Source organism: Staurois parvus, unplaced genomic scaffold, assembly GCF_062004578.1.
Source record: "Staurois parvus isolate SC_StPar_1 unplaced genomic scaffold, SC_StPar_1.0 ptg000081l, whole genome shotgun sequence".
In the NCBI taxonomy this organism is placed as follows: domain Eukaryota; kingdom Metazoa; phylum Chordata; class Amphibia; order Anura; family Ranidae; genus Staurois; species Staurois parvus.
This window is the reverse complement of record NW_028317877.1, coordinates 6,886,096-6,912,003: the sequence shown is the minus strand read 5'-3', so window position 1 is coordinate 6,912,003 and position 25,908 is coordinate 6,886,096. Positions and strand designations below refer to the sequence as shown.

General features: G+C 41.0%; 1 protein-coding gene across 4 annotated transcripts in view; it reads left to right on the top strand.

The window, feature by feature from the left end:
- TIAM2 (TIAM Rac1 associated GEF 2) overlaps positions 1–25,908 on the top strand; it is a 386,278-nt gene that overhangs the window by 282,146 nt on the left and 78,224 nt on the right. For all 4 annotated transcript variants that reach the window (XM_089669764.1, XM_089669762.1, XM_089669765.1 and 1 more), the window contains 3 exons: positions 6,430–6,508; positions 14,268–14,360; positions 18,752–19,012. In XM_089669764.1, the coding sequence (XP_089525890.1) occupies positions 6,430–6,508; positions 14,268–14,360; positions 18,752–19,012 (433 nt within the window). The remainder of the gene's footprint in view (positions 1–6,429; positions 6,509–14,267; positions 14,361–18,751; positions 19,013–25,908) is intronic.

The window sequence follows — 25,908 nt, the reverse complement described above, 5'->3', positions numbered from 1 at the left end:
AACATGGAAGAGAAAAGTCTCAAGTCCTGAGAAAGAAAATATTTTCTTTACAAAAGAAAGGTGAAGGCTACAAGGAGATCAGCAAAGCTTTACTTATCAGTCAGAATACTGTAGCAAAAGTGATACAAAAATGTAACAAAGATGGAACTGCAATCATGTCACAGAGACGCCCAGGCCATCCACAGAAGCTAACACCTTGACAGGAGTGTCTTCTGATGAGAAGGGTTGAAGAAAATCACCATGCAAGTTCACTGCAGTTAGCTAAAGAAGTAGAAAGCGAAACTGGGGTGATTGTTTCCCGTGACACAATACGGGGTACACTGCAGAAGAATGGCATGTATGGGTATCATCCATGAAGGAAGCCTCTCCTAAAGCCCATGCACAAAAAAGACCGCCTAGAATTTGCCAGGGCCCATGTGGAAAAAGAATAAGACTACTGGGACTCTGTACTCTGGAGTGTTGAGACCAAGATAAATGTTTTTGGAACTGATAGCTTCAAAACTGTATGGTGTCACAAAGTTGAGGAGCACAAAGAAAAATGCATGGTGCCTACAGTGCAACATGGTGGTGGCAGTGTCCTTCTTGGGGCTTGCATAAGTGCAGCTGGTGTCGAGGAGCTGCATTTCATTGATGGTATCATGAATTCACAGATGTACTGCTCTATATTGAAAGAGAAGATGCTACCTTCTCTAGCAGGCCTTGGTAGTCGTGCACTTTTCCGACATGACATTGATCCAAAGCACACATCTAAGACCAATGTTATGTTGCATTTCTGAAGAAGAACAATGTGAAAGTGATTCAATGGCCAAGTATGTCTCCTGATCTGAACCCAATTGAACACCTGTGGAGTATTCTGAAGAGACAAGTTGAGCATCACTCTCCAGCCAGCATCCAAGCTCCAAAAAGAGGTCGTTCTTGAAGAATGGAAAATGATAGATGTTGCAATATGTCGCCAACTTGTTCATTCCATGAACCAAGACTTGGTGATATCCTTACAAATCATGGAGGTCATACAAAATACTAGATGTAGTAGTTTTTGCTGTGGGGTGTATTCATTTTTGCGTCAACTAATTTGAGTAAAACTGAAGATTTGGTATTCTAAGTTATATTATTAACCTTACTTTCATGTAATGTCCTAAACAAATGTTCTATAAGAATCAGTTTTGTCAAAAGTTTGGACATTTTTCTTACTTTTCAAAAGGGGTGTACTCATTTATGGTGAGCACTGTATGTATATTTACAGTATATAAAACTAGTGTTCAAATTCTGGTGCTGCTAAGAAATATCTATGTTTTTGGAAAGGATTGATATTTTTTTATCAACGTATATAAAAGTATATCAAATTCATAGGTGATAAGTCCACAACCCAGAGCACTAGAGATAGTATGTGAGTTATAGCTGTGAGGGGAATGAGGGGTAAGGTAAGTAGAAATCCTTTTTTCTTGTACCCTATGGAAGGGGGAAAGGGTGGCATCTGGCCCCACTGAAAGTAGTTTTTTCAGTTCCTCAGAGTTCAGCTATATATAACATACAAATGAAACATTTTGTTATACTTGCTCAAGTGCAAAAAATACCTGTTGATCCTAAGAGCAATTTAGTGCTACCATGTGAAATCTGTATTGTTATCTGAAGCAGTCTTACCAACCTTGCTTAGGTTACCTCTGTGACCCACAGAACCCTTGCCCCTTTGTTATAGTCCTATGACTGCTCTTCCATAGAAACAGTATGAGGGTTTACACTCTAGGACAGAAAGTGTTATACTGGCAAGATCCCCAGGTGAAAAAAACAGCCAAAGAGAAAAAAATTCAGCCACCATATCTAAGGACTGTTAAGCTGCAGTATATTACATTTTCATTATTGACCAAAATGTTCAGAGGAACAACTGTGCTGGAGTATTAACACTCTACAACGTGCAGTTTGTAAAACAGAGCTATGGTTAGCTGGTTCCATAAAGAGTGCACACCAAACACTAATATCATTTACAAGAGTGAAAATAAAATTGCTGGCTGGCCTTAGTGGCAGAGTGTTAAAAAAAAAGCATACTTGAAACTGCTTTTTAAAAAGTAAAAGGGCAATAGAATGTGGACACCATACAGTGGACACCTAGAAAGGAATTTTATAGATTGATGGTGGGTGTTCATATGTGGGTGTTTGGATCAAGCAAGGGAACATATGCAAGTCACAAAGCAAATGAAATGATGCTGAAGGAATGCTTGATGCCTTCTGTCAAGCATGGCAGGGCAGATGTAATGTTGTTTAGGGCTATGTTAAGCTAAAATTTTTGCTAAATATCTTAAAACACTAGACGGCTAGAATGAAGGAAGTGTGCAAAACTATAATTTATGAAAATGCATGATTCTTTGATGAATGGAAAAATTTTATAAAATAAAAAGAATGTTACAGCAATGTCATTGTATTGACTAGAATTTCTGATCAATTATTGCTACCTTGGTGACTAAACGATTCAGTTTCTGTTACCGATCCTAAATTTGGAGCTGATCAGACTGCATAGTAAAGATTGCCATAGCACTTCAGTTTAGTTATGAATATGTTATTAATAAAATGTTTTACTTGGGGAGAGGGGTCCTGAAGGATAAGTGCACCAAAAGTGCATTTATTTTTGTGGACAATGTATGTTTAACATATATTGTCGGTCGTAGAGATTTATATTAATAAATATTTCTAAATGTGATTGTAAGAATATAATGTAAATACATTTATTTAAAAAAAATGTGTGTGTAGTAAAAAAAATGTGTGTAAAGCAACAACACAGATATACTGTAAAACCCCAGTTTTAAAGGACAAATCATGTCAGTCTTGCCAAGCTGTCTTTTGGTAAATTACAGAACCCTTCCTGCTTTCCACAACATGGGCGGTTCTAGTCTAAGATTAAAACTTAGAATGCTGCTTTGACTCTTTGAGATAGGACCCTCTACCAGGTAGAGTGAACATAGGGCAAATATTGTTTGAGGTATTTCCTTTCGAGAGCCCACTAGTTTTTGGAAAATATTATGCATAACTGATTTTGCTTTCCTGGCACGTAGACCACTGCTAATGCCTCTAAGTGGCTTTCCACCCAGCAAAAATTTATGTTGTGAGTTGTAACAGGGGAAAACTTTTGGTGCCCCCTTGATGGGCAATGTAGGCTCTTGCTGTTTTGTTGTTGAAAATCAACTTCCCTCAGTTCCCCCTGGAGAAGGTCCTAAAAGGCTTGCAATGCTAGAAAAGCTGTCTTCAACGCCAGATAATTGGGGTGCCTGCATTCTTCCAGGTTCCAATGGCTCTGTAGCAATAAATAAACAGAAGGCGCCACCATCTAAGTGTATCAATTTAATTAAAAACAAGTAAAGGAAAGGGTTAAAATACACTCACAAGAATGAGAGTAAATGAGCATGGGCAGGGGAAATGTTGCACAAATGGAATATGATTGATAGTTAAGTATACTATACTATCAATAGAATTCCAAGTGTGCAACATTTCCCCTCCCCTTCCTCCTTCAGTGCCTAATAAATAGGTATCCTTTCCTCCCTTTCCATCTTATGGTTTGACAAAGGAGCGATTGTGGGATCCGAAACATGTTACCACCCATCACGCTTTGCCGTCAATAAGTCCCAACGTCACTTCTGATTCCGGTCCTAGTGCTGACTTGTGTTCCAGCGCAGCTATATTTTCTGCTGGAGGAAGACGCAGCCTGTCCTACGGACCTAATATGCATTCTGACAGAGTCCAGCTCTAATACACCTATCCTGCAGAGCTGTTTTAAGGATACATCTTATCCATCTATCCACCCATTGTCCACCGAGGCTTGACAGAGAATAAGGACTGATAATATGCCCATTTACTCGCATCCTTGAGTTTATTTGAATCCTTTACTTGTTTTTAATTAAATTGATACACTTAGATAGCGGCTCTTTCTGTTTGTTTATTGTTTTACTGCACAGAGATATCCAATACCCTGTTAGAAGAGCTGCAGCCATTATATAAGTGGATTAACACAGCTGGATGTACCATACAGAGACTATGGCTTCTTGCTTGGGACTTAATCACTCTTTCTCCATTTGCGCTATAGAGTTTTTTTTATATTTTTGTCCAATGGCTCTGTATCTGTCTCTACAAAACAGTAGGCCCCCCAACCCCAGAGACTGGTATCTGACTTCAGAATTATCCAGAGATAGGCACACTGGTGACATCCACCAGTCTAGATCTTGCCAAATTTGTGCAGGCACAAAAATCTTCAGATCCAGAGAGAGCCTGTTCACTTGACTGAGGAAGGCAAACTAAAAAGGCACTCATTTGCCACCTGGCCTAGGGCACCACTGAAATGGCCACTGTAAACATCCCGATAAGGACCATGCAGTCCCTCACTGACCTAAATGATGTCTCCATAACCCTATGCTTGTAAATATCTATTCTGGAAATCTTGCAGCTTGGCAAACACACTTGATCCTTCTGGGTTTTGAATACTACTCATAGATACGCCATCAATTGAGAAGGGGTTAACTAAGTTTTTTGTTTGTTTAATAGCCAGTTGAACTTGGTTTGTGCTTCCAGAATAAAGTTGCTATGCTTCCCCAGCTCCTGGCTTGGACATGCAACAATCAGAATGTTGTTTAAGTAGTGGTAGAGCCTTATTTCTGAAAGTTGAATTACTGCTACAAACTGCCACCAAGATCTTTGAAAAGATTACCAGGCTGTTCAGATTCCAAATGCCAGACACATGAACTGGTAGTTACGCCCAACCACTGCAAACCTGAAGATATCTCTGGTGCTCCGCCCTGATCGGTACATGGAGGTATGCATCAGCCAGATTGATGGACACTAACCAGTCTCCCTGTTAAATTATCACTATGGCTGTCTGCAAGGACTCCATGTTGAACCTTTTATGTCTATGTACTCATTCATCGTCTTCAAATCCAAGATGGGCCAGAAGGCTCCTCCAATGCCTTGGGTGGTAAAAAAATTTGGGAGTAAACCCCTGATTCTGTTCTTCTGACAACACAGGCACTATGGCTTTGCTGTGATACAATTCTTGTGATACAAACAATTCTTGTGATACAATTCTACGTAATCTTGGAAGAATTTTTTCCTTCTTGAGATCTGTTGGCCACTCTGTCTGAATGACTCAAGGATCGACATTGGAATTCCGGACTCTCCAGTCTTCGATGTTGTTTGCCTAAAACCTCCAGAAGGAGGTTAGCCTGGCCTCCACCAGAAGAGACTGGGCAGGTGCACCTTCAGAAAGACCTTTTGACTGTCCTAGCGGCCTGCAATGCCTTGACTGCTTTGACTTCACCTAAGAAGAAGCTTTGAGTCCCCTCCACTGTGATCTGTTAAATTTGCAGCTTGGCATACAAGACTTGCTCACCTGAAACCTCTTGAAGTTTGACTGACTTGAGTAAAAAGATTGTTGCTTCTTTTTATTTGGCTGCGGCAAAAGTTTGGACTTTTCTCCTATCGCTCACTTAATTGTACTGTATAACATTTTGCCAAATAACTTCCTATTATAGGGAATGTTACAGAGGGCTTCTTTCAAAACTTCATCCGCCAACCAGTAGTGCAACCACAAAGCCCTTTTGGGTGCGACTGCATCGTTAGACTTGCCAGCATTTGTACTAGGTCTATTGAAGCCACTGCTATAAAGTCAGCCACCAAGTTCAACTCCTCAAGAGCCGTGATAATTCTTGCAGGTTCCGCTTTTGAATTCAAAGCTGTCTCTACATTTGTAACCCATTATTTTAATGCTTTAGACACCTAAATTAATGCTGTTGCTGGGTGACAATCAAATCCCGTCACTGTATAGGCTCTCAATTCCACTCTTTGATCCATAGGATCTTTAAAAGTAACTGAGTTATCTAAAAGGTAGAGACATGTGCAGAGCTAGACATTGGAGAGCCACATCCACACCTGGAGGTGTATTCTATAAAGTTGCATCAGCCACTTTCATTGGATAAAGCTTATAGAATATATTTTGTATATTGGCTTTCCTATCAGGTCTCTCCCATTCTTCTTCTATGAGCTCTTTAATCTTTGTCATTATGGGAAAAAAAGGATCCTCTTTCTTTAAATGTTGAAAATATAGGTGTACATTTTGGGGTAGTTGGCTCTCTGACTCTCACTCTATGGCCTCCTTAACAGCAGTAATAAAACGGCCAGTGAGATCGAAATTAAAAGTTTGAGTACCTGCTTAGCCCAAACTATCTATTTAAAAAAGGTACTAAAGCTGGAATTCTACTTTAATTGTTGCAGTACTGAAAAGCAAAATTGGTCTTAAAATGGTTAAGACAGATTTTCCCATTATTTAGCATCATCATGGACCAAAAAAAGTATTAAAAAGTTCCAGATAATTATTTTAGTCTTCGGTCATTTTTAAATTCAACTTTCCGACAGAGTCAATATGATTGAATGTTTTGTTTTGTACTTATATTCCAGGTGTATGATGAACTAGAAATATTTCCTTTGGGCGTTTACAATATACACCTTTTAAAGACTGGAAGTATAACGGATTTTGGTAAGTCACTTATTTGGGATGTATAAACAGACCATATTTGATTAAAAAGGACTTTTTATGTGTTGTTACTGTGCTTAAAAAGGAATTCCATTTAAATATGTGAGAAAGTAACACCGGGAAATCTACATTCCCTAGTATATATGTTACCAGTGTCATCTTTAATTTAGTATACACAGCTCACTCCTCTGTATCTATGTTACCTGTAAGATGTGGACTGACGCATTCATACAACACAGTCCCAGAATCTATGCCATCAGTAATGTCTTCCCCCAGCACGTACAGCTCATACCCAGTTCCACGATATCAATAAAGTGTGCACTTACTGTTGAATAACTATGCAACAAAATCCCCTACTCTACAGTTTGAGGAGGTCAGGTCCAGAATACAAGGTTTCTTTATCAACAAAAAATTGACGGCGGTATTAGAGCATAAACATGATAAGTTTCTCTCTGTTTGGCAACCGTGGGTGGATTACCAGACGGTTTCTTGTTTTACCACAAAATTTACTAATCTATGATGTGTTGGGTTTTGCCGCTCCACTCCCCTTTGCGGGGATCGTGTCTCCCAGCTCTCCCCCCCTAGGCAAACTCCTCTTCTTTGCTGGCCTGTCTTTTTTTCTCTCTGTTCTTTCTCTCTCTTTTGTTTTCCTGTTTTCTCTATTTGATTCTTTTTTTTCTTTCTCTCCTGTTTCATATGGTATGTTTATGTTAGACCGATTGTCTATCAGTTATTATTGTCTTCTTAAAGGTCTATGATTCTCAGTGACAACAATGCCTCATGAGAGCGTAGCTCTCTATGTGTTTTCTTTTTGTTGCCTTCTTGTATGTAGCGTTTATATTTCTGAAAGGGGTTGCAGGCCTTGCGGCCCTTTGCCTTCCATAGTATTATCTGGACCCCAGCGTGGGTCTTGTATGTGTATCTCTGTGTTTGTTGTGTGATGTTTCCCTGTCCTTTATTGTTTGTTGTCGCTTTGTATCATACAATTTGTTATGGTATGTATATTTCTTTTAACATGCTTAATAAAATATTTGTTAAAAGAATAACTACAGTATGCAACAAATAAGAAGTCTTCATACACCTCTGTTACATGTAGTACCTCTTATCTCATACCATGCAGCTTCTCACACCTTTCCATTACACACAGAGCATTTTATTGCCGTTAAATGGAGCACTTCCTACTTTCTTCATTGTGCTCAATGCCTCTGTTATATCCAGTGTGTAATATCTTTTAGTGCTTTATACCTCTGTATTACACAGAGTGCCCTCTACTTCAGTAATTTAATTATTGCTTCTACTTTTCTAATATACCAGTGCCTTTTACTTTTGTATCACGCACAGTGTTGAATGCCTCTCTGTTACATACAATGCCTCATAATTGTCTATCACAATAGTACAGACCCACAAAGGTTCAGCCATCCCTGACAACATTACACATTTTGTTAAAATAAAGTGAGCCTTTTCTAACTGGACTGTTGGGGAGACGAAATAGAAGAGGCACAATTTTTTCGTAGAAGGATATTTAACCTGTCTGTAATTCCAATTTGACTACTAAGGAACATAACCATATTGGTATAGCCTACTTTATATTTGGTCAGTTCCTTATGGCTGACTAGATACCTCCTTCTTAAAGTGGTAGATTGCTGGAGCTGGAGCCTTGATAGATATATTTGACATATATAGTAAAAATATTCTGGTGGTGTCCCATTGAGACATCTAGGTACCAAGTGGGCTGCTCTAATGAACCAAGGTACTAAAAACAGTACTTTGGACTATGAAAGCAATAATGGAGTCTAAAAATCTGAACACCTCACCAGGATGTTAAGAGTCCAAATGCATTTCGGGGACCTCACATTGCCCTCTTCATCAGGGCTACAACATGATGTAAAAATAGAAAATCATATTATTATACAGTATTTATAAAGCGCCAACAGTTTGCTCAACGCTGTACATTACGAAAGGGAGACAGAACATGCGACACTACAATAACAATACAATGTGATACACGAGGGGTTCGAGGGCCCTGCTCCTTGGAGCTTACAATCTAGGAGGGAGGGGATAGTGGTACAGGAGGAGATAGCTGTGGGTGGTAGGAAGAGTGGAGGAGGTCGGCAATTAGCAGAGGGTGGGGTTGGCTTCCCTGAAGAGGTGGGTTTTTAGGGTGCGCCTAAAGGAGAGGAGAGTAGGTGATAGTCTGATGGATTGGGGTAGGGAGTTCCAGAGGATGGGTGACGCCCTGGAGAAATGCTGGAGGTGTGCATGGGAGGAGGAGACCAGGGAACTAGAGAGAAGGAGGTCTAGTGAGGAGCGGAGTGTGCATGTTGGGTGGTACTTGGATATTAGGTCGGTGATGTAATTTGGGGCAGTATGATGGACAGCTTTGTACGTTACAATAGAATGTAACAATGTTACAATAGAATGTACTTTGTACATTACAATAGAATACATGTAAAGTAATGTTCAGACATGTTTAAATTATATATTCTATTTTAATCACTATTTATTTTCACATCATGTTGTAGCCCATATGAAGTGGACAACTCGTGGTCCGCGAAACATGTTGGCTATAGCACTAACTATACATTGGGAATTAAGTCATTTTTTGGACTTTAACACCTTGGTATGGTGACCCTACTTTTTAGACTCCGTTATTGCTAGATATTAGATACCCCCTTCTGACCATGAGCTTCAGAGGGAAGGTAATATCACTGTAAGCATATTTTCAGCAGTTTAAAACAGAGGCAGATTTCAGAAAAATACATTGACTAAACTAAAAAACAATTTAATACATTTTTGGAATGAAATGAGGTAAAAAAAAAAGTTAAAACAAGATGTTTTTATTCAACGTGTAACCTGATATTACAGAAGTTTGCTGGAGATTTATTCTGTACAAGGTGTTTTCCTTTTTTGTTTATCGGTATTTTCAATTTAATGTTTAGGGTTCTTTCACAGGGGCGATCCATTTTATTCATCAGTTCAGTCACGTTTTTTCCCAAGAAAAAACAGATCAGTTCACCTCAGTTTTCCATCAGTTCACACCAGTTTTTCATCAGTTTACATCCGTTTTTCATCAGTTTACATTTGTTTTTCATCCGTTTACATCCGTTTACCATCCATTCTGTTTTTTTGCTTTTTTACTGAAGAAATATAGGGTTTTCTTATGTTCAAAAAACGGATGTTAACCACTTTACCCTCCTGAGGATTTACCTCCTTCCTGACCAGGCCATTTTTTGCGTTACGGAGCTGCATTACTTTAACGAACAATTGTGCGGTCATGCAACGCTGAACCCAAATGAAATTTACATCCTTTTTTTCCCCCACAAATTCAGCTTTCTTTTGGTGGTATTTGATCTCCTGTGCGGTTTTTATTTTTTGGGCTATAAAAAAAAGTCTGACAATTGAAAAAAAACATATTTTGGACTTTTTGCTGTTAAACATGTTCAGTAAAAAATTAAAAAAATCAAAGTTCCTCATAAATTTACGTCAACATGTATTCTACGACATGTCTTTGCTACAAAAATCTCAATACGTGTAAATTATTTGGTTTACGTGAAAGTTATAGCATTTACAAATGGTGGTATAGATACAGGGATTTTTTTTTCTACTGGTAGTGGCGGCGATCAGCAACTTTTAGCGGGACTGCGGGACTGTGGCGGACATTCTGACACTGGGGGGGAACTGACTTGGTGTCACTGACATCCCCAGTGACACTAATACAGTGATCAGTCTAAAAAAAAGCACTGACACTGTACTAATGGCACTGGGCAGGAAAGGGTTAACTATGGGTAGGGAGTGTTTTACTATAGGGCGGGGGGGTGTGCTTCACTGTAAGCACACTGCTTTGGATGGCTGTGCCATCCAAAGCAGTGTGCCCAAGCCAGCAGGGAGGAAGGCTATTGTAAACAAAACAGTCTTCCTCCCTGTCGGAGATGCTCGGTAATCACTGGGCGCTGGCGGGTAATTACCGGCCGAGACCCGGTGATTGACAGTCGCGGCCTCGAATGGCGGCTCGGGTAGGGTGTGTACGCCCCTACCTGAAAATGCAAAATCACGTATATATATATGTGATTTTGCACACCCCTGCCACCCTGTAGCAGTATATCTGCTATAGGGCGGTGGGGAAGCGGTTATCGGATGCGGACATTAATGGATGTAAACAGATGATCATCAGTTTACATCCGCTAGTCCATAGAAATACATGGGTGTCAGTTTTTGATCCATAAACGGACAGATGAAAAATGGACATACGGAACACCCGTGTGAAAGGGGCCTTAGTCAGGCATTCAATTTATTTTATTGGTTGGTGGCAGACAGTTTGAGCCCGAAACACCATAACACTTGAACTATGGTTGTTGCCACACAGGTTTCAGAGGTGGTTTGAAGCTAGCAGAAACACGCACATCTGCTAGTTACTGGTCTGTGCATGTTCACAGGTCAATCACTTCCAAATAACAGTCAATTGTATACATCAGGGCTCAAAATTTAAAGTCCTGAGCTACTAGCCAGGCCCTAAGAGTTACTCACCACTAGTTGCCCCACCCAACCCCTACCCTGCTACACCCCTAATTCCGCCCCTAAACATGCCCTTGTAAATTATCTCATGAAATGACACTGTTAAATGTTACCCACATCAGGGCCTCCAATGTCCCCCTAAACACTCCATCATACTTAGACCATGCACCGCATACAACCATAACCCCCCATAATCTTTCACTCCCCAAACCATAACTTTATCAAGCATATCCTACCTTCTATCCAACCCATCAATACCTCAAATGCCCCATACTCTAGCACCCATAATACCCATATCATCCTGAACCTGTCAAACCACCCATACATGTATGTTTACACACAGACACGTGTACATACACACACACAGACACACGTACATATATACACACACACACTTGTATACACAGATACATGTACATACACACAGACACATATACACACACACGTACTCAGATACATGTACATACACAGATACATGTACATACATACACACAGACACATGTACACACACAGATACATGTACATATATAAACACACGTACACAGATACATGTACATACACGCAGACACGTGTACATATATACACACACACATACAGTTGCAAGAAAAAGTATGTGAACCCCTTGGGATTACGTAGAGTTTTGCATGAATTGGGCATAAAATGTGCTCTGAACGTCATCTATGTTACAACAATAGAAGAACACAGTCTGCTGAACATAATACTACACAAACATTAGATGTTGCCATGGTTTAATTGCACATAACATGTAAACATTCACAGTGCAGGGAGGAAAAAGTATGTGAACCTTTGGACTTAATAACTGGTTGACCCTCCTTTGGCAGCAATAACCTCAACCAATCGTATCCTGTAGTTGCAGATCAGACCTGCACAATGATCTGGAGTAATTTTGGACCACTCCTCTTCACAAAACTGCTTCAGTGTAGCGATATTCTTGGGATGTCTGGTGTGAATCGCTCTCTTAAGGTCATGCCACAGCATTTCAATCGGGTTGAGGTCAGGACTCTGACTGGGCCACTCCAGAAGGCGTATTCTGTGCTGTTGCAGCCATTGTTTTGTTGAATTACTTGTATGCTTTGGGTCATTGTCCTGTTGCATCACCCATCCTCTGCGGAGCTTCAGTTGGCAGACAGATGGTCGTACGTTTTCCTGCAAAATGTCTTGATAAACTCTGGAATTAATTTTCCCATCAATGACAACAATCCGTCCAGGCTCTGAGGCAGCAAAGCAGCCCCAAACCATGATGCTCCCTCCGCCATGTTTTACAGTGGGGATGAGGTTTTGATGTTGGTGTGCTGTGCCTTTTTTTCTCCACACATAGTGTTGTGTGTTCTTCCCAAAGAACTCAATCTTGGTTTCATCTGTCCACAGTATATTTTGCCAGTAGTGCTGTGGAACATCCAGGTGCTCTTTTGCAAACTTCAAACGTGCTGCAATATTCTTTTTGGACAGCAATGGCTTCCTCCGTGGTGTCCTCCCATGTACTCCATTCTTGTTTAATGTTTTCCTTATTGTAGATGTGTCAACAAAAATGTTAGCATGTGCCAGAGATTTCTGTAGGTCTTTAGCTGACACTCTGGGATTCTTCTTTACCTCATGCAGCATTCTGCGCTGTGCTCTTGCAGTCATTTTTACAGGACGACCATGCCTAGGGAGAGTAGCAACAGTGCTAAACTTTCTCCATTTGTAGACAGTCTGTCTTACCGTGGACACATGAACATCAAGGCTTTTGGAGATACTTTTGTAACCCTTTCCAGCTTCATGCAAGTCAACAATTCTTGATCGTAGGTCTTCTGAGAGCTCTTTTCTGCGAGGCATGGTTCACATCAGACAGTGCTTCTTGAAACCAGTAAACCCAAAACAGGTGTGTGTTTTTTAAAGGCAGGACAGCTGTCAGAAACACATCCAAGATCATCACACGGATTGGCGTCAAGGTTGGCTCACTCCTGGCTCCAATTAGCTCTGGGAGAAGTCATTAAGCTAGGGCCTCACATACTTTTTCCTCCCTGCACTGTGAATGTTTACATGTTATGTGCAATTAAACCATGGCAACATCTAATGTTTGTGCAGTATTATGTTCAGCAGACTGTGTTCTTCTATTGTTGTGACTTAGATGACGTTCAGAGCACATTTTATGCCCAATTCATGCAAAACTCCACGTAATCCCAAGGGGTTCACATACTTTTTCTTGCAACTGTACATACACACACACACACACATACATGTACATACACACACACAAACATATACATACACAAAGATACATGTACATACACACACAGATACATACACACAGATACATGTACATACACACACACACACACACACACACACATGTACATACATACACACACACAGACATATACACACACAGACACGTGTACATACACACACAGACACACACAGCCCTATAAAAAGTTGCAGTGCTTCGTTACCTTTACTCACAGAGCTGGGTATTGCACTCTAGGGGGGAGCAGAGAGCACAGCATGCACTCCCCCTTCCTTTGCTTTCACTTTGCTCAACTATTTACTAGTCTGATGGCTCACAGTGCGAGTGACAAAGCCGGACCCCGAGTTCCGAGCCTGCTCGGTAAGATGGCCCTGGGGGACACACTCGCCCCCACCTTATTTCCACTCACCAATGCGAGCAGGCGAGTGGAAATTTCAAGGCCTGGTATACATTACATCTTTTAAATTCATGCAAGAGGTTACAGATCCAGATAAAATTACAAATTGTTCCTAGTATGTAGTAGATGACATTCTTTATACAATATTAGGTTTCAACAAAAGGAGAAAATAAGCCTTTGGTTGACAGATAGCTGATACATGTTTCTGTATAAAATGGCAACATATTTTTTTTCCACTAGAAAGCACAAAAAATCTGTTTAAAGGTGAGTTGGCCGTACAACTCAAATGACAGATTTGAGGTGTTCAATGGGAATGTTAATGAGGGTTTCTGGCTAGCTTTGCACAAAAACACACGTTGGGGTTACCCAAGAAATGCATTTTTTTACTGCTGCAGAATAATAGTAAAAAAGTAATAGGGCAATAGATAAAAGACATAGCCTGGTGTTGGCTTTTATAGGCAATGATGGGGGGCAATCAGGCAATTAATCTCCTCCTTCATGAAAGCAACTGGATCATTTGTAGAATTTGAGCTTACAATACGAAAGTTCATGTAACATACATAAGGACATGACTTTTTCTCAACATCCATATTTTCTATTTGCAGGATTTGCTGTTGCTGCTCAGATTGATGAACATAACAGTCTTACTCATATCTATGTAAGTTTTGTTCATCCAGATGGACTGGCCTATAGGGAAGGTAGGTATATATTACGAAATGTTCATAATTCCCTGTTCCCTAAGCAAATTGGACCGTATTTTATAAAGTTTTTTCTTACCTTCCTCTGGATCAGGTTCAGAGGATGCAGGGCTTTTTTACTTGCTGGACATATTAATTCTTTCAACCTAACTACACTCACCGGCCACTTTATTAGGTACACCTGTTCAATGCTTGGTAACACCAATTGCTAATCAGCCAATCACATGGTAGCAACTCAATGCATTTATGCATCTAGACATGGTGAAGACAACTTGCTGAAGTTCAAACCAAGCATCAGAATGGGGAAGAAAGGGGATTTAAGTGACATTGAACGTGGCATGGTTGTTGGTGCCAAACGGGCTGGTCTAAATATTTCAAAAACCACTGATCTACTGGGATTTTCATGTACAACCATCTCTAGAATTTACAGAGAATGGTCCGAAAAAGAGAAAATATCCAGTGAGCTGCAGTTGTGTGGACGAAAATGCCTTGTTGATGTCAGAGGTCAGAGGAGAATGAGCATACTGGTTTAAGATGATAAAAAAGGCATACTATCATGTCAATATGGACCAAAATCTCTTGAATGTTTCCAACACCTTGAATCTACGCCACGAAGAATTAAGGCAGTTCTGAAGGTAAAAGGGGATACAACCTGGTACTTGCTAGGTGTACCTAATAAAGTGGCCAGTGAGTGTATGTAACGATGATTATTGATATAATTTTTATTGCTGTTGCCACTGATGTGTGATCCTGTCTTTAATATCAGTAGCCATGCTCAGACAACATATTTTATTTTACTATTTAGTAATATTCACTTCTTTGTGAACCTTTTATATGCAGTTAGCTAGTTTTAGAATTGTCAAAAGTGACATCTGCATTTTCAGTTTAAGCTGTATTTCAAAGACCACTATGGAATTATCTCTGTGCCAAAAAAACCATGTTAAATCAGCCACCTTTTTTCAGCCAGGTTGATCAAATCTGGTGCATTGAGATCCATTTTGGTTATTTCATATAAAGCAGTCATTGTTTATGGACATTATGGGGGGGAGGGATTTACTAAAACTGGTGCAGCTGTGCATAGTAACTAATCAGCTTCGAATATTTATTGTCAAAGCTTAATTAAACAAGCTGAAGTTTGAAGCCGATTGGTTACAATGCACAGCTGCACCAGATTCTGTGTGCTATGACAGACATTCTAGCAATACTAGAAATTTCCTTTTGACTGCCCTTTAAATATATTTAAAGCCCAAACCTTTTTTCACCATTGCAGACAGAGTAGTAGATAGAGTAGATGGTAAAAAATCCTTTTTTTCTTTGCCATCTGTGTCCCATTCAGGAGATCTCCTCTCACTAATGTAGGCCATATATCTGTCGAATTTCGAACAAATTTTCTTTAGAAAATCAGAAATTTTGTGTGTTTTGTAATCCGATGGTGCCACCATTAATTTTAAGGATAATGCATTGGGCTGATGTGTCCTCTGCTTGTTTTCTGTTTCAAAACAAAAACCAGTTTACTGTCCTTCAGACTTTGGGGGGCTGGACTGTGGCCAGTGAGAGAAGAAAATGTCTTGTGATTAAACAGTGTCATGTTGTTGGTACCAGGAATGGGTGGAATAGTGCCCCATTGCTGGTGTCAGTGAGAGGAATAGTGCCCCATTGCTGGTGTTAGTGAAAGGAATAGTGCCCCATTGCTTGTGTCAGTGGGAGCAATAGTGCACCACTGTTGGTGTCAGTGAGGGCTGAACAGTGCCTTGTTCCAGTGGCAGGAATAGTGCCTTAAGGGCCAGATAAAGGCAAGCAAAGGGCCGCATCTGGTCCGCGGGCCACAGTTTGGTCACTGGCATAGACATATATTGGAAAAAGTTTCTGAGGCAAAGATTTTATATATATATATATATATATATATATATATATATACATACACACACATATATATACATACACACAGGGCAGGAACTCACCCCCTCCCCTAGGCCACTCCTGTCTCTGCTCCTTACCCACCCTTAGAACCACCCCAGGACCGCCCCTTGTCTCCACCCCAACACAGCTTATAGCACCACCCCTTTAGAAGTAACCAAGTATAATTTGGGGAGCTTGGATTTTGTTAATAAAAAGCAATATAGTAAAATGTACAAATTGTTAGAAATATTCGATGCTTACCAAAGTAACCTCAGTGGCACTTCCAGACAATTTCAACAGGCCCATACTCAGCAAGAGACAGCCCCATATCCAGCAAGAGACATTCCCCATATCTAGAAATGAGTCAGCCCCAAATCCAGCAAATAGACAGACCCATATCAAGCAAAGAGACATCCCCATAACCAGTAAGAGACGTCCCCATTTCAAGCAATAGACAGCCCCATATCCAGCAAAGAGACAGGCCCTTATCCAGCAAAGAGACAGGCCCTTATCCAGCAAAGAGACAGGCCCTTATCCAGCAAAGAGACAGGCCCTTATCCAGCAAAGAGACAGGCCTAAATACAGCAAAGAGACAGCTCCATATCTAGCAAAGAAACATCCCCATATCCAGCAAAGACACAGGCCCATATTCCACAACAGACAGCCCCATTTCCAGCAAAGAGACAGGCCCATATCTCGCAATAGACAAGCCCATATCTCGCAATAGACAAGCCCATATCCAGCAAAGAGACAGGCCCATATCCAGCAAAGAGACAGGCCCATATCCAGCAAAGAGACAGGCTCATATCCAGCAAAGAGACAGGCTCATATCCAGCAAAGAGACAGGCCCATATCCAGCAAAGAAACATCCCCATATCCAGCAAAGACACGGGCCCATATTCCACAACAGACAGCCCCATTTCCAGCAAAGAGACAGGCCCATATCCAGCAAAGAGACAGGCCCATATCCAGCAAAGAGACAGGCCCATATCCAGCAAAGACACAGGCCCATATTCCACAACAGACAGCCCCATTTCCAGCAAAGAGACAGGCCCATATCTCGCAATAGACAAGCCCATATCCAGCAAAGAGACAGGCCCATATCCAGCAAAGAGACAGGCCCATATCCAGCAAAGAGACAGGCCCATATCCAGCAAAGAGACAGGCCCATATCCAGCAAAGAAACAGTCCCATATCCAGCAAAGAAACAGGCCCATATGCAGCAAAGAGACAGGCCCATATGCAGCAAAGATACATCCCCATATCCAGCAAAGAGACAGGTCCATATCCAGCAAGAGATATCCCCATCCAGCAGACAACCCAGCTCAGCAAACAGACAGCCCAGTTATGGACAGCCCAATATCATGCAAGAGACAGGTCCATATCCCAGAAGAGACAGGCCCATATCCAGCAAGAGACAGGCCCATATCCAGCAAGAGACAGGCCCATACCCAGCAAGAGACAGGCCCATACCCAGCAAAAGACAGGCCCATACCCAGCAAAAGACAGGCCCATACCCAGCAAGAGACAGGCCCATACCCAGCAAGAGACAGGCCCATACCCAGCAAGAGACAGGCCCATACCCAGCAAGAGACAGGCCCATACCCAGCAAGAGACAGGCCCATACCCAGCAAGAGACAGGCCCATACTCAGCAAGAGACAGGCCCATACCCAGCAAGAGACAGGCCCATACCCAGCAAGAGACATCCCCCATATCCAGCAAAGAGACAGCTCTATATCCAGCAAAGAAACAGCCCCATATCGAGCAACAGACAGACCCATATCCAGCAAAGAGACAGACCCATATCCAGCAAGAGACATCCCCTTTTCCAGTTTGAAACGTTCCCATATCCAGCAAGAGACATCCCTATATCAAGCAATAGACAGCCCCATATCCAGCAAAGAGACAGGCCCATATCCAGTAATGAGGCAGCCCCCATATCCAGCAATAGATAGCCCCATATCCAGAATAGAGACAGGCCCACATCCAGCAACAGACAGTCTCATATCCAGCTAGAGACAGCTGCCGTCCAGCAAACAGCCCAATCCAGCAAAGAGACAGTCACAGGAAAATTCCCAATCACCAGCATTGTCAGATCATTTACCAAAAAAAGGCTTGTCTCCACAGAGACTTGTCTCCCACATGGTCAATCCACTCCACAGTAACGTCACTGGCACAGTGGCACCAGAACAAGCTTCTGGTCTGCAGGGAGAGGTGGAGCGGAGTGCAGCTCACTCTGCTTTCCACTCTCTCAGGCTATGGCCGAACTTAAGCAGTATCGCCCACCTGCCCGCCAGCTCTGCCTCCCTGCTGTGAGAAATAGCCTGCCAGAAAAAAAGCCCTGTATATGTATAGAATCTGTTTTTTTACCTGAAGGTTTTACCTGATTTAACCTTGAAAATTTCTGTGTACAGACATTGTCCTATTACATATTGCACAAGAGATCATATGCACTCATTTGTAATGTGTCACACATCTTTTTTCTTATCAGGCTTGCGAACAAAAAATGAAATCCTTTATATTAATAATGAAGCAGTTACAGACCTAGATCTGAGGAAAATGGAGTTATTATTCTCAGAGAGGAGTGTCTTGCTTTCATTGAGGAATTGTCAGACTGAAGCCAAATCATCACTAAGCTCATCATGGTCAGACAATTACAAGTTCAACGATCAGATGAGACCTTTACCACCACTCAACCAGTCTCAGCTCTTGGAAGAATTTCTAGATAATTTCCGAAGGAATTCTATGAAAGGTAAAAAAAAAAAAATGACAGTTGCCTGAAACATAGGCCAAGGTACAATTAAAAAAGAATCAAAAAAGAATCAATAAACATTATTAAAATTGATTCACTAAAGGAATAGAGGTTATCTATAAAAAAGTGAATATCAAATAAGGTGTTCACTTTGAATACCCAATCACATGTAAGGAGAATTTAAAAAAAACAAAAACCTGATTTTGCTAGGGTATGATTTGTTTAGTGACGTGAACACAGCTTTATCTAATTTACTTAGCGGAGTAACCGTGCACTTTGCTACGAGACTAGCCTCTTTTCCTTTAGTGAACTATTCCCAATGTGCATGTTTTTTTCCAAACTGAATACTATTATTATTATTATACACAGGAGGTTTAGTGGTTTCAAATATTATGTCTTGTGAAATGGATGAAAATATTTATTTCTCATTTGACTCCAGTTTATACATCCATTTTTTATAATCACTGTTCTATGAATGTTATACGGTCCATATTTAACTAGTATAGTTGTTATGTATTCTGTTAGGGGGTACTGATGGGTCTCCCCAGTCTGTACTGGACATAACTAATAAGTAGGCAGGCTAGCTGTGTAATGGGACCAATTTACTAAATAAAAACACTTTGCACAAAACAGCCAAGCAAATTTTTGATACATGAATGATCTTCATTAGGAAAATTATTTCTGAAATCACATAGTAATATTAGTTACCTTAGGCTTCTCATAGACTAAGGGTCCTTTCACCATCGTGTGACTGCTCCGATGACTTGACAGTTCTTAAATATGTAAGGGGTGGGGTCACCCGGTGACATCACCCGTGTGACCCCGCCCACGTGTGATATCAATAACCAGGGCATGCTGGATCAATGATATCATAACATGTATATATGCAACGCTGAAGGAAATGATGATCAATAAAAAATATATATAAGACAGCAAATTACTATTACTATTACCATAAGCAATCAATCATATAAAATTGCGCTCTGAGGCGCTAAAGACAGTAATGTGCAACAATGTCCAAACTCGACGTCATAAAGTGCATATAGTGATGTATAGTAATTCAAAGTTCAATAGCAGCAAAAAGGTGAAATTCCGTGGCCGCAGTGCCTATAAAATGAGCGTAGATTGCACTAACCAGAAAGCGCAAACGAATGCGCATTTGAGTAAATCAAGACCAACTCCTGGTCATCTGCATCTGGAAACTGGAACACTAGGGGTCATCTGGCAAGCGTCAGCAAAGCAGGTAACACACCATAGGAATATCCAGGCTCCAGAGATACACTCTCCAAACAGTAGGGGGAACCATTCGTGTAGGTAAATGCAGGGTCACCAGGATTCACCTTAGAGGGGGGGCTCGTGATAAACAAGCCAGAGAGAAAGATATCCAATAGTGTAGTACTTTATTACAGCATAGGGATAGTAAAACAGGGTATATTGACTCACAATCTGGTGCTGACAGAAACCAAAATGGCCACTAGCCATCCATGTGGGCCGTGCGGAGTGACATCACAGGATAGGGCACCTCCCTAACGCATTTCGTGCCCGTGCACGTTATCAAAGTCTTTGATGGTCGGTGTAGAAATGCACATTAGCGCAGTGGTGGTCAGTGTGGAAGTCCACATCAGTGCAGTGATGGTCAGTGTGGAAGTGCACATCAGTACAGTGGCGGTCGGTGTAGAAATGCACATTAGTGCAGTGGTGGTCAGTGTAGAAGTGCACATCAGTGCAGTGGTGGTCATTGTGGAAGTGCACATCAGTGCAGTGGTGGTCATTGTGGAAGTGCACATCAGTGCTGTGGTGGTCAGTGTGGAAGTGCACATCAATGCAGTGGTGGTCAGTGTGGAAGTGCACATCAGTGCTGTGGTGGTCAGTGTGGAAGTGCACATCAATGCAGTGGTGGTCAGTGTGGAAATACACGTCAGTGCAGTGGTGGTCAGTGTGGAAGTGCACGTCAGTGCTGTGGTGGTCAGTGTGGAAGTGCACATCAGTGCAGCGGTGGTCAGTGTGGAAGTGCACATCAGTGCAGCGGTGGTCAGTGTGGAAGTGCACATCAGTGCAGTGGTGGTCAGTGTGGAAGTGCACATCAGTGCTGTGGTGATCAGTGTGGAAGTGCGAATAAGTGCAGTGGTAGTCAGTGTGGAAGTGCACAGTAACGTCTAGGGTAACCACTCTGCTGTCTAGAAATCCATCACCATAAGAAAATGTTGGAGAATAGGATGCTAAACTAAAAGCCATTATAGCAAACAATAATATGACCCAAACAGCCAAAATGAGGTGCCTGCATGAACAGGTTTCATTCTCCAGTATCCAGGGCTCCCAGTTTTTTAAAGCCAGCATTAAGCGCTGTAGTGGAAACTCTTTCAGCACTCCCCATTCCTTGGTGCAGTGTGTTGAGAAAATCTAATAGAGAGTTGCACATTAGAGGTCAGAGCTTAGACTTTGGCCATTGAAGTCAATATTTGCATGTTGATTACCTTAAGACTACCCAGGGTTTTCAACAAAACAAAGGCACCCGTTGCCTGATTTTAAGGTTCGGTTCATACTGGCCTGCATGATATAATGGGATGAGCATCTCAGTGCATCACACTGCTTGTTTTTTTTTCCTTTTTAACTTTATTTGAAGTGTCAAGTAGTGACACTTCATAGCAACATGGCGCCATCCAGTGCACTGCAGAAAAATGCTCCAGCATTGTGGTCTGAATGGGGAACCTACAAAACAATTGTCTTCTATGTACCCTTGGGGTAGGTTCACACCTATGCAGTTTGCATTTGATCCTTTCTGCAGTGCATTTTGCATTGCATTATGCGTTGGTACATACGTTTTTGCTGCGTTTTTGCTGCTTTTTTCATTTCAATTTTTTTTTCTTGTTGCTAGACAGATTTAAAATGCAAAACGCACTACATGCATTTCTGTGGCGTTTCCTTTGAAGTCTATAGAACCAAAAATGCAACTTTTTGCATTAAAAAAAAGTCCCTGACCTTTTTCCAAAAAACCAGGTGAAAATGCAGAGATGTGAACGTGTCCCTTAGGAAATCATGTTAAATGGACTGTAGTGTGTTTCTGCAAAACGCTGCGGTAAACGCTTAGGTGTGACCCTAGGGTAACAGTGACCTGCATTTATCCAGTGTGCAATAACGCAGGTGCACAAGTGTTTAGGTTAGCTTTAGAATTTAGAGCTCATGTTCACTTGCCAAACTGCAACACAGCTCTTAAAGATTTCAACAACATCTCAATAGATTAGATGAATCATCGCCTGTGATTAAATCTGCACATCATCTTCTGTTCGGAATAATTGCACCTTTGGCAGATGATTGAGAAATCCCCAAATGAAGGTTCAATTTAAGCATGTACAGAACAAGTGATCTAGAGAAGAGAACGTGTAATTTCACATGGGAATGTTTGTGTTTTTGGTGTATTGTGAGCATTTATGGCATGTTTAGGATGATTTCTGTCCTCACACTTAGCAGTGTGTGAATAAGGATGTCTGGAACATGTTACATCATTAGATGGTGGGTGGTGTAGGATGGATGATGTAAGACAGAACAGAACAAGCTCGGCCGCCTTAGCAAAACATTTGTTTGTGTTAAGCCTTTAATTAAAATGGTGCAGATTCCGGTTACAGAAGCATTCCAAATGCAATCCGGAGCCTTGTTTCCTTAATTAAATATAGATTCCTCATCATTTAAAAGCAATGCTTTTAGCTACACAGTTGTAAAAAATACAAATTACTGCAAATTACCTCTAATATTTGCATATAACTGCTTAAAATAAGGAGACTAGCTGCAGTGCAGCAAATATAATAAATGTGTCTGATAGGTTGGGCCATAAGTGTGCAATGGACTGGGACAGATAGGTATTTTGAGCACCATGTCTACCCCCCCAAGTTAAATCTGCAGCATTAGTAGAATAAGTCTATGGTCACATCAAGCCCGACTTTGAAATTGTGCGACTTACAGTGAAGTCGCACGATTTCAAAGTCGGGGGACTGACAATTTCAGGTGCGATTTGCAAGACATCTGGCAGAGATGTCTATGCAAATCGCACGAAACGTAGTGCAGTTTTTCTATGGTTGAACTGGATGGACTTTTGTCTTTTTTTCAGCCAGACTATGTACTACTTTAGAAATCGTAAATGTGATTCTTGTGAGCTACTATGGTGTATTGTATAAATAAAAATAATAAAAATATAATATTATATTTAAGTGAATATATAAAGAAACAGTTGGTTAATAAAATTACACCAAAAATGAAATTAAATAAACTGAGTGGAGTAAATGGATTAAATGAAATAAAAAAAAAACTAGTGTGTGAAATATTTAAATAAATGAGTGGGTTGCCTACACTATACACACTCATACTAGTGTGTCACTATAAATAAATCAAAAAGCAAGGTGTCACGCCCCACTAACAATATTAAAGATGTGAAAATATAAACATACACAAATAAGAATGAAAAATATATATACAAGAATTAAATAAAATAAATAAATAAAGTGGGTAAGTCCAACATTAATTCAGCAGCATGGTGTTGCAATCATACTGATGCTGCGTGCGTATCTTTGAATTCCCGAGACTTAGATGTGTCTTTATATGGTGTAATAAAAATAAATAACGTATAGTCCACCAATCTTTACATTATGTACTCCTTCACCAGTTGTGCTCTCACCTGATGCATATGACCAAACCGTTAAGTGAGGTCATAAAAGCTTGTGTCCCTTTAATTGGACTCAGAGATGAATAGATGAATGTATTCCTGTTTGCAAAGGTATGCATACTCAGATTGTATAGTCAAAGCTTGAACCCTTCCCAGTCATATGGAGAGAAAAATCTGAAGGGAGTGAAGAGACCCCCTAGAGGGAAGAGGGATAACTCCATCCATCCATCTGGGAATCAGGGAACTAGGTCTCTAGGAAGCAGCGAGGCCCCCTGGTGGGAAAAGGGAAACACACCATTCATCCATCTGGGAAAACAGGGATACATTCGTCTATTCATCTCTGAGTCCAGTTAAAGGGACACAAGCTTTTATGACCTCACTTAACGGTTTAATTACACCATTTAAAGACACATCTAAGTCATGGATTATTCAAAGATATGCATGCAGCATCAGCATGAATGCAACATCATGCTGCTGAATTAATGTTGGACTTACCCACTTTATTTATTTAATTCTTATATATGTATATCTTTTTCATTTATTCTTATTTATGGTTGTTTATATATTTTCACACCTTTACGATTACAAGTCGCATGGCATGCAAATCACATGCCAAGTCACACCTAGTGCAACCGAGGTGTAAGAACAAGGGTTGCAAACAATGCAGTTACTTCCAGGCACCCAAAGGCCACATGGCAGACAGTCAACTGTTGGTTCCAGCAATGCATGGCATTTTACCAGATCCACAAACCTGTGTAATTCTTGCTTGTACTACTAAACGAATAAAATAAAGGTAATGCTTTTTGCAAAGTGGTTAGATTATCTTTGTACACATTTTTAAAAAATATAACACGGGCATTGACACCTGTTCTGCCACATTTGTTGTTCTATCTGCATCCACCCCCAGCTGTATGCAGGCAGCCTGTACAGGGGAATGCATGGACACAACCACATGTCAGAATTTGATATGCATGCATGCATGAGTGGGTGTATGGATCCAAATGTAGTGTGCAGGAAGATTTTGACATGTGGCCCGTGCAGCCGCTGTGTCAGCTTCCACCTCTATAGGCTGCCTGTGTGCAGCTCAGAGCTGATGCAGGTGCAATAACAGAGCTGGCATGCATGGGCAAAGTGATAAAGTCTGATGATTGCCTACCCAATCTCAAGGTAAAATCACTGATACAAGCTCATTCATGGCTTTCCTGATCCATTACAGTCCTCACTCTGTTGTGCTGACAGAGCTGAGGGACATGGGTATAGAGGGGAATGTGGCCAATCATCAGGCCTGAACGCTGTCATGTGGGGAGGGGCAGTGACTTCACCTACCTAGGTAAGCTTCAATAGCAGAGATGGCCTCCTGCACTAGAAATGCTAGAAAGGGAGCGAAGGCAGCCTATCAACAATTAGTATTGGCAATTTTTTTTGATTGGATAAAGTGACAGTGTCTCTTTCAACCCTTAAAGCAGGGGTGTCAAACTGGTGGCCCTCCAGCTGTTGCCAAACTACAAGTCCCATGAGGCATTGCAAGGCTAACAGTTACAAGCATGGCTCCCAAAGGCAGAGGCATGATGGGACTTGTAGTTTCAAAACAGCTGGAGAGCCACCAGTTTGACACCCCTGCCTTAGAGTAAATGTAGTAGTTTATTTACGCTGCCTCTTATAGCTAATCTCTACATTTCATGTAATATAAAAAAATATGGAAGAGCAAGCTTGTAAAATTAAGAAATTATTTTCAGAAACACAATGCAAAACAAGCTCAATATACTGGGCTCTCTGTCAATACTTGTGTTCTTGTCACCATTAGTAGCCATTTGTCTGCCCAATGTCATTTTACAATTCGCTTAGCAAAGAAGTTGATTATGTGAAGTAAAACCAACAAAGGAATCCACATTGCATTATTTTACATAGAGGAGGGCTGAAATCTGGGCAAAGGCTTGTGCTCAACACATTAAGCTGGTTTGTTCTTGGTCATATTGGATTGGTCCTAATACTTCTGTTTTGTGACCATTAAACCGGTTTAACAGCCAGTATACAACCATTAGCCCTTATGCACACTGGTAACATTAGCTCTGTAAAGTCACGTTAAAAATGAGTTTTTCAGCTTTTTTTAAGCATTTTTTGCATTAGCATTTAGCAGCGTTTTGCCGCCTTTAGCGCCGTTTTCACATTTTTTTGACCGAAAAAAAAAGTTTGGGGTCAAAAAAAGTCCAAAAACGGCGGTTTGTGGCGTTTTACTGCGTTT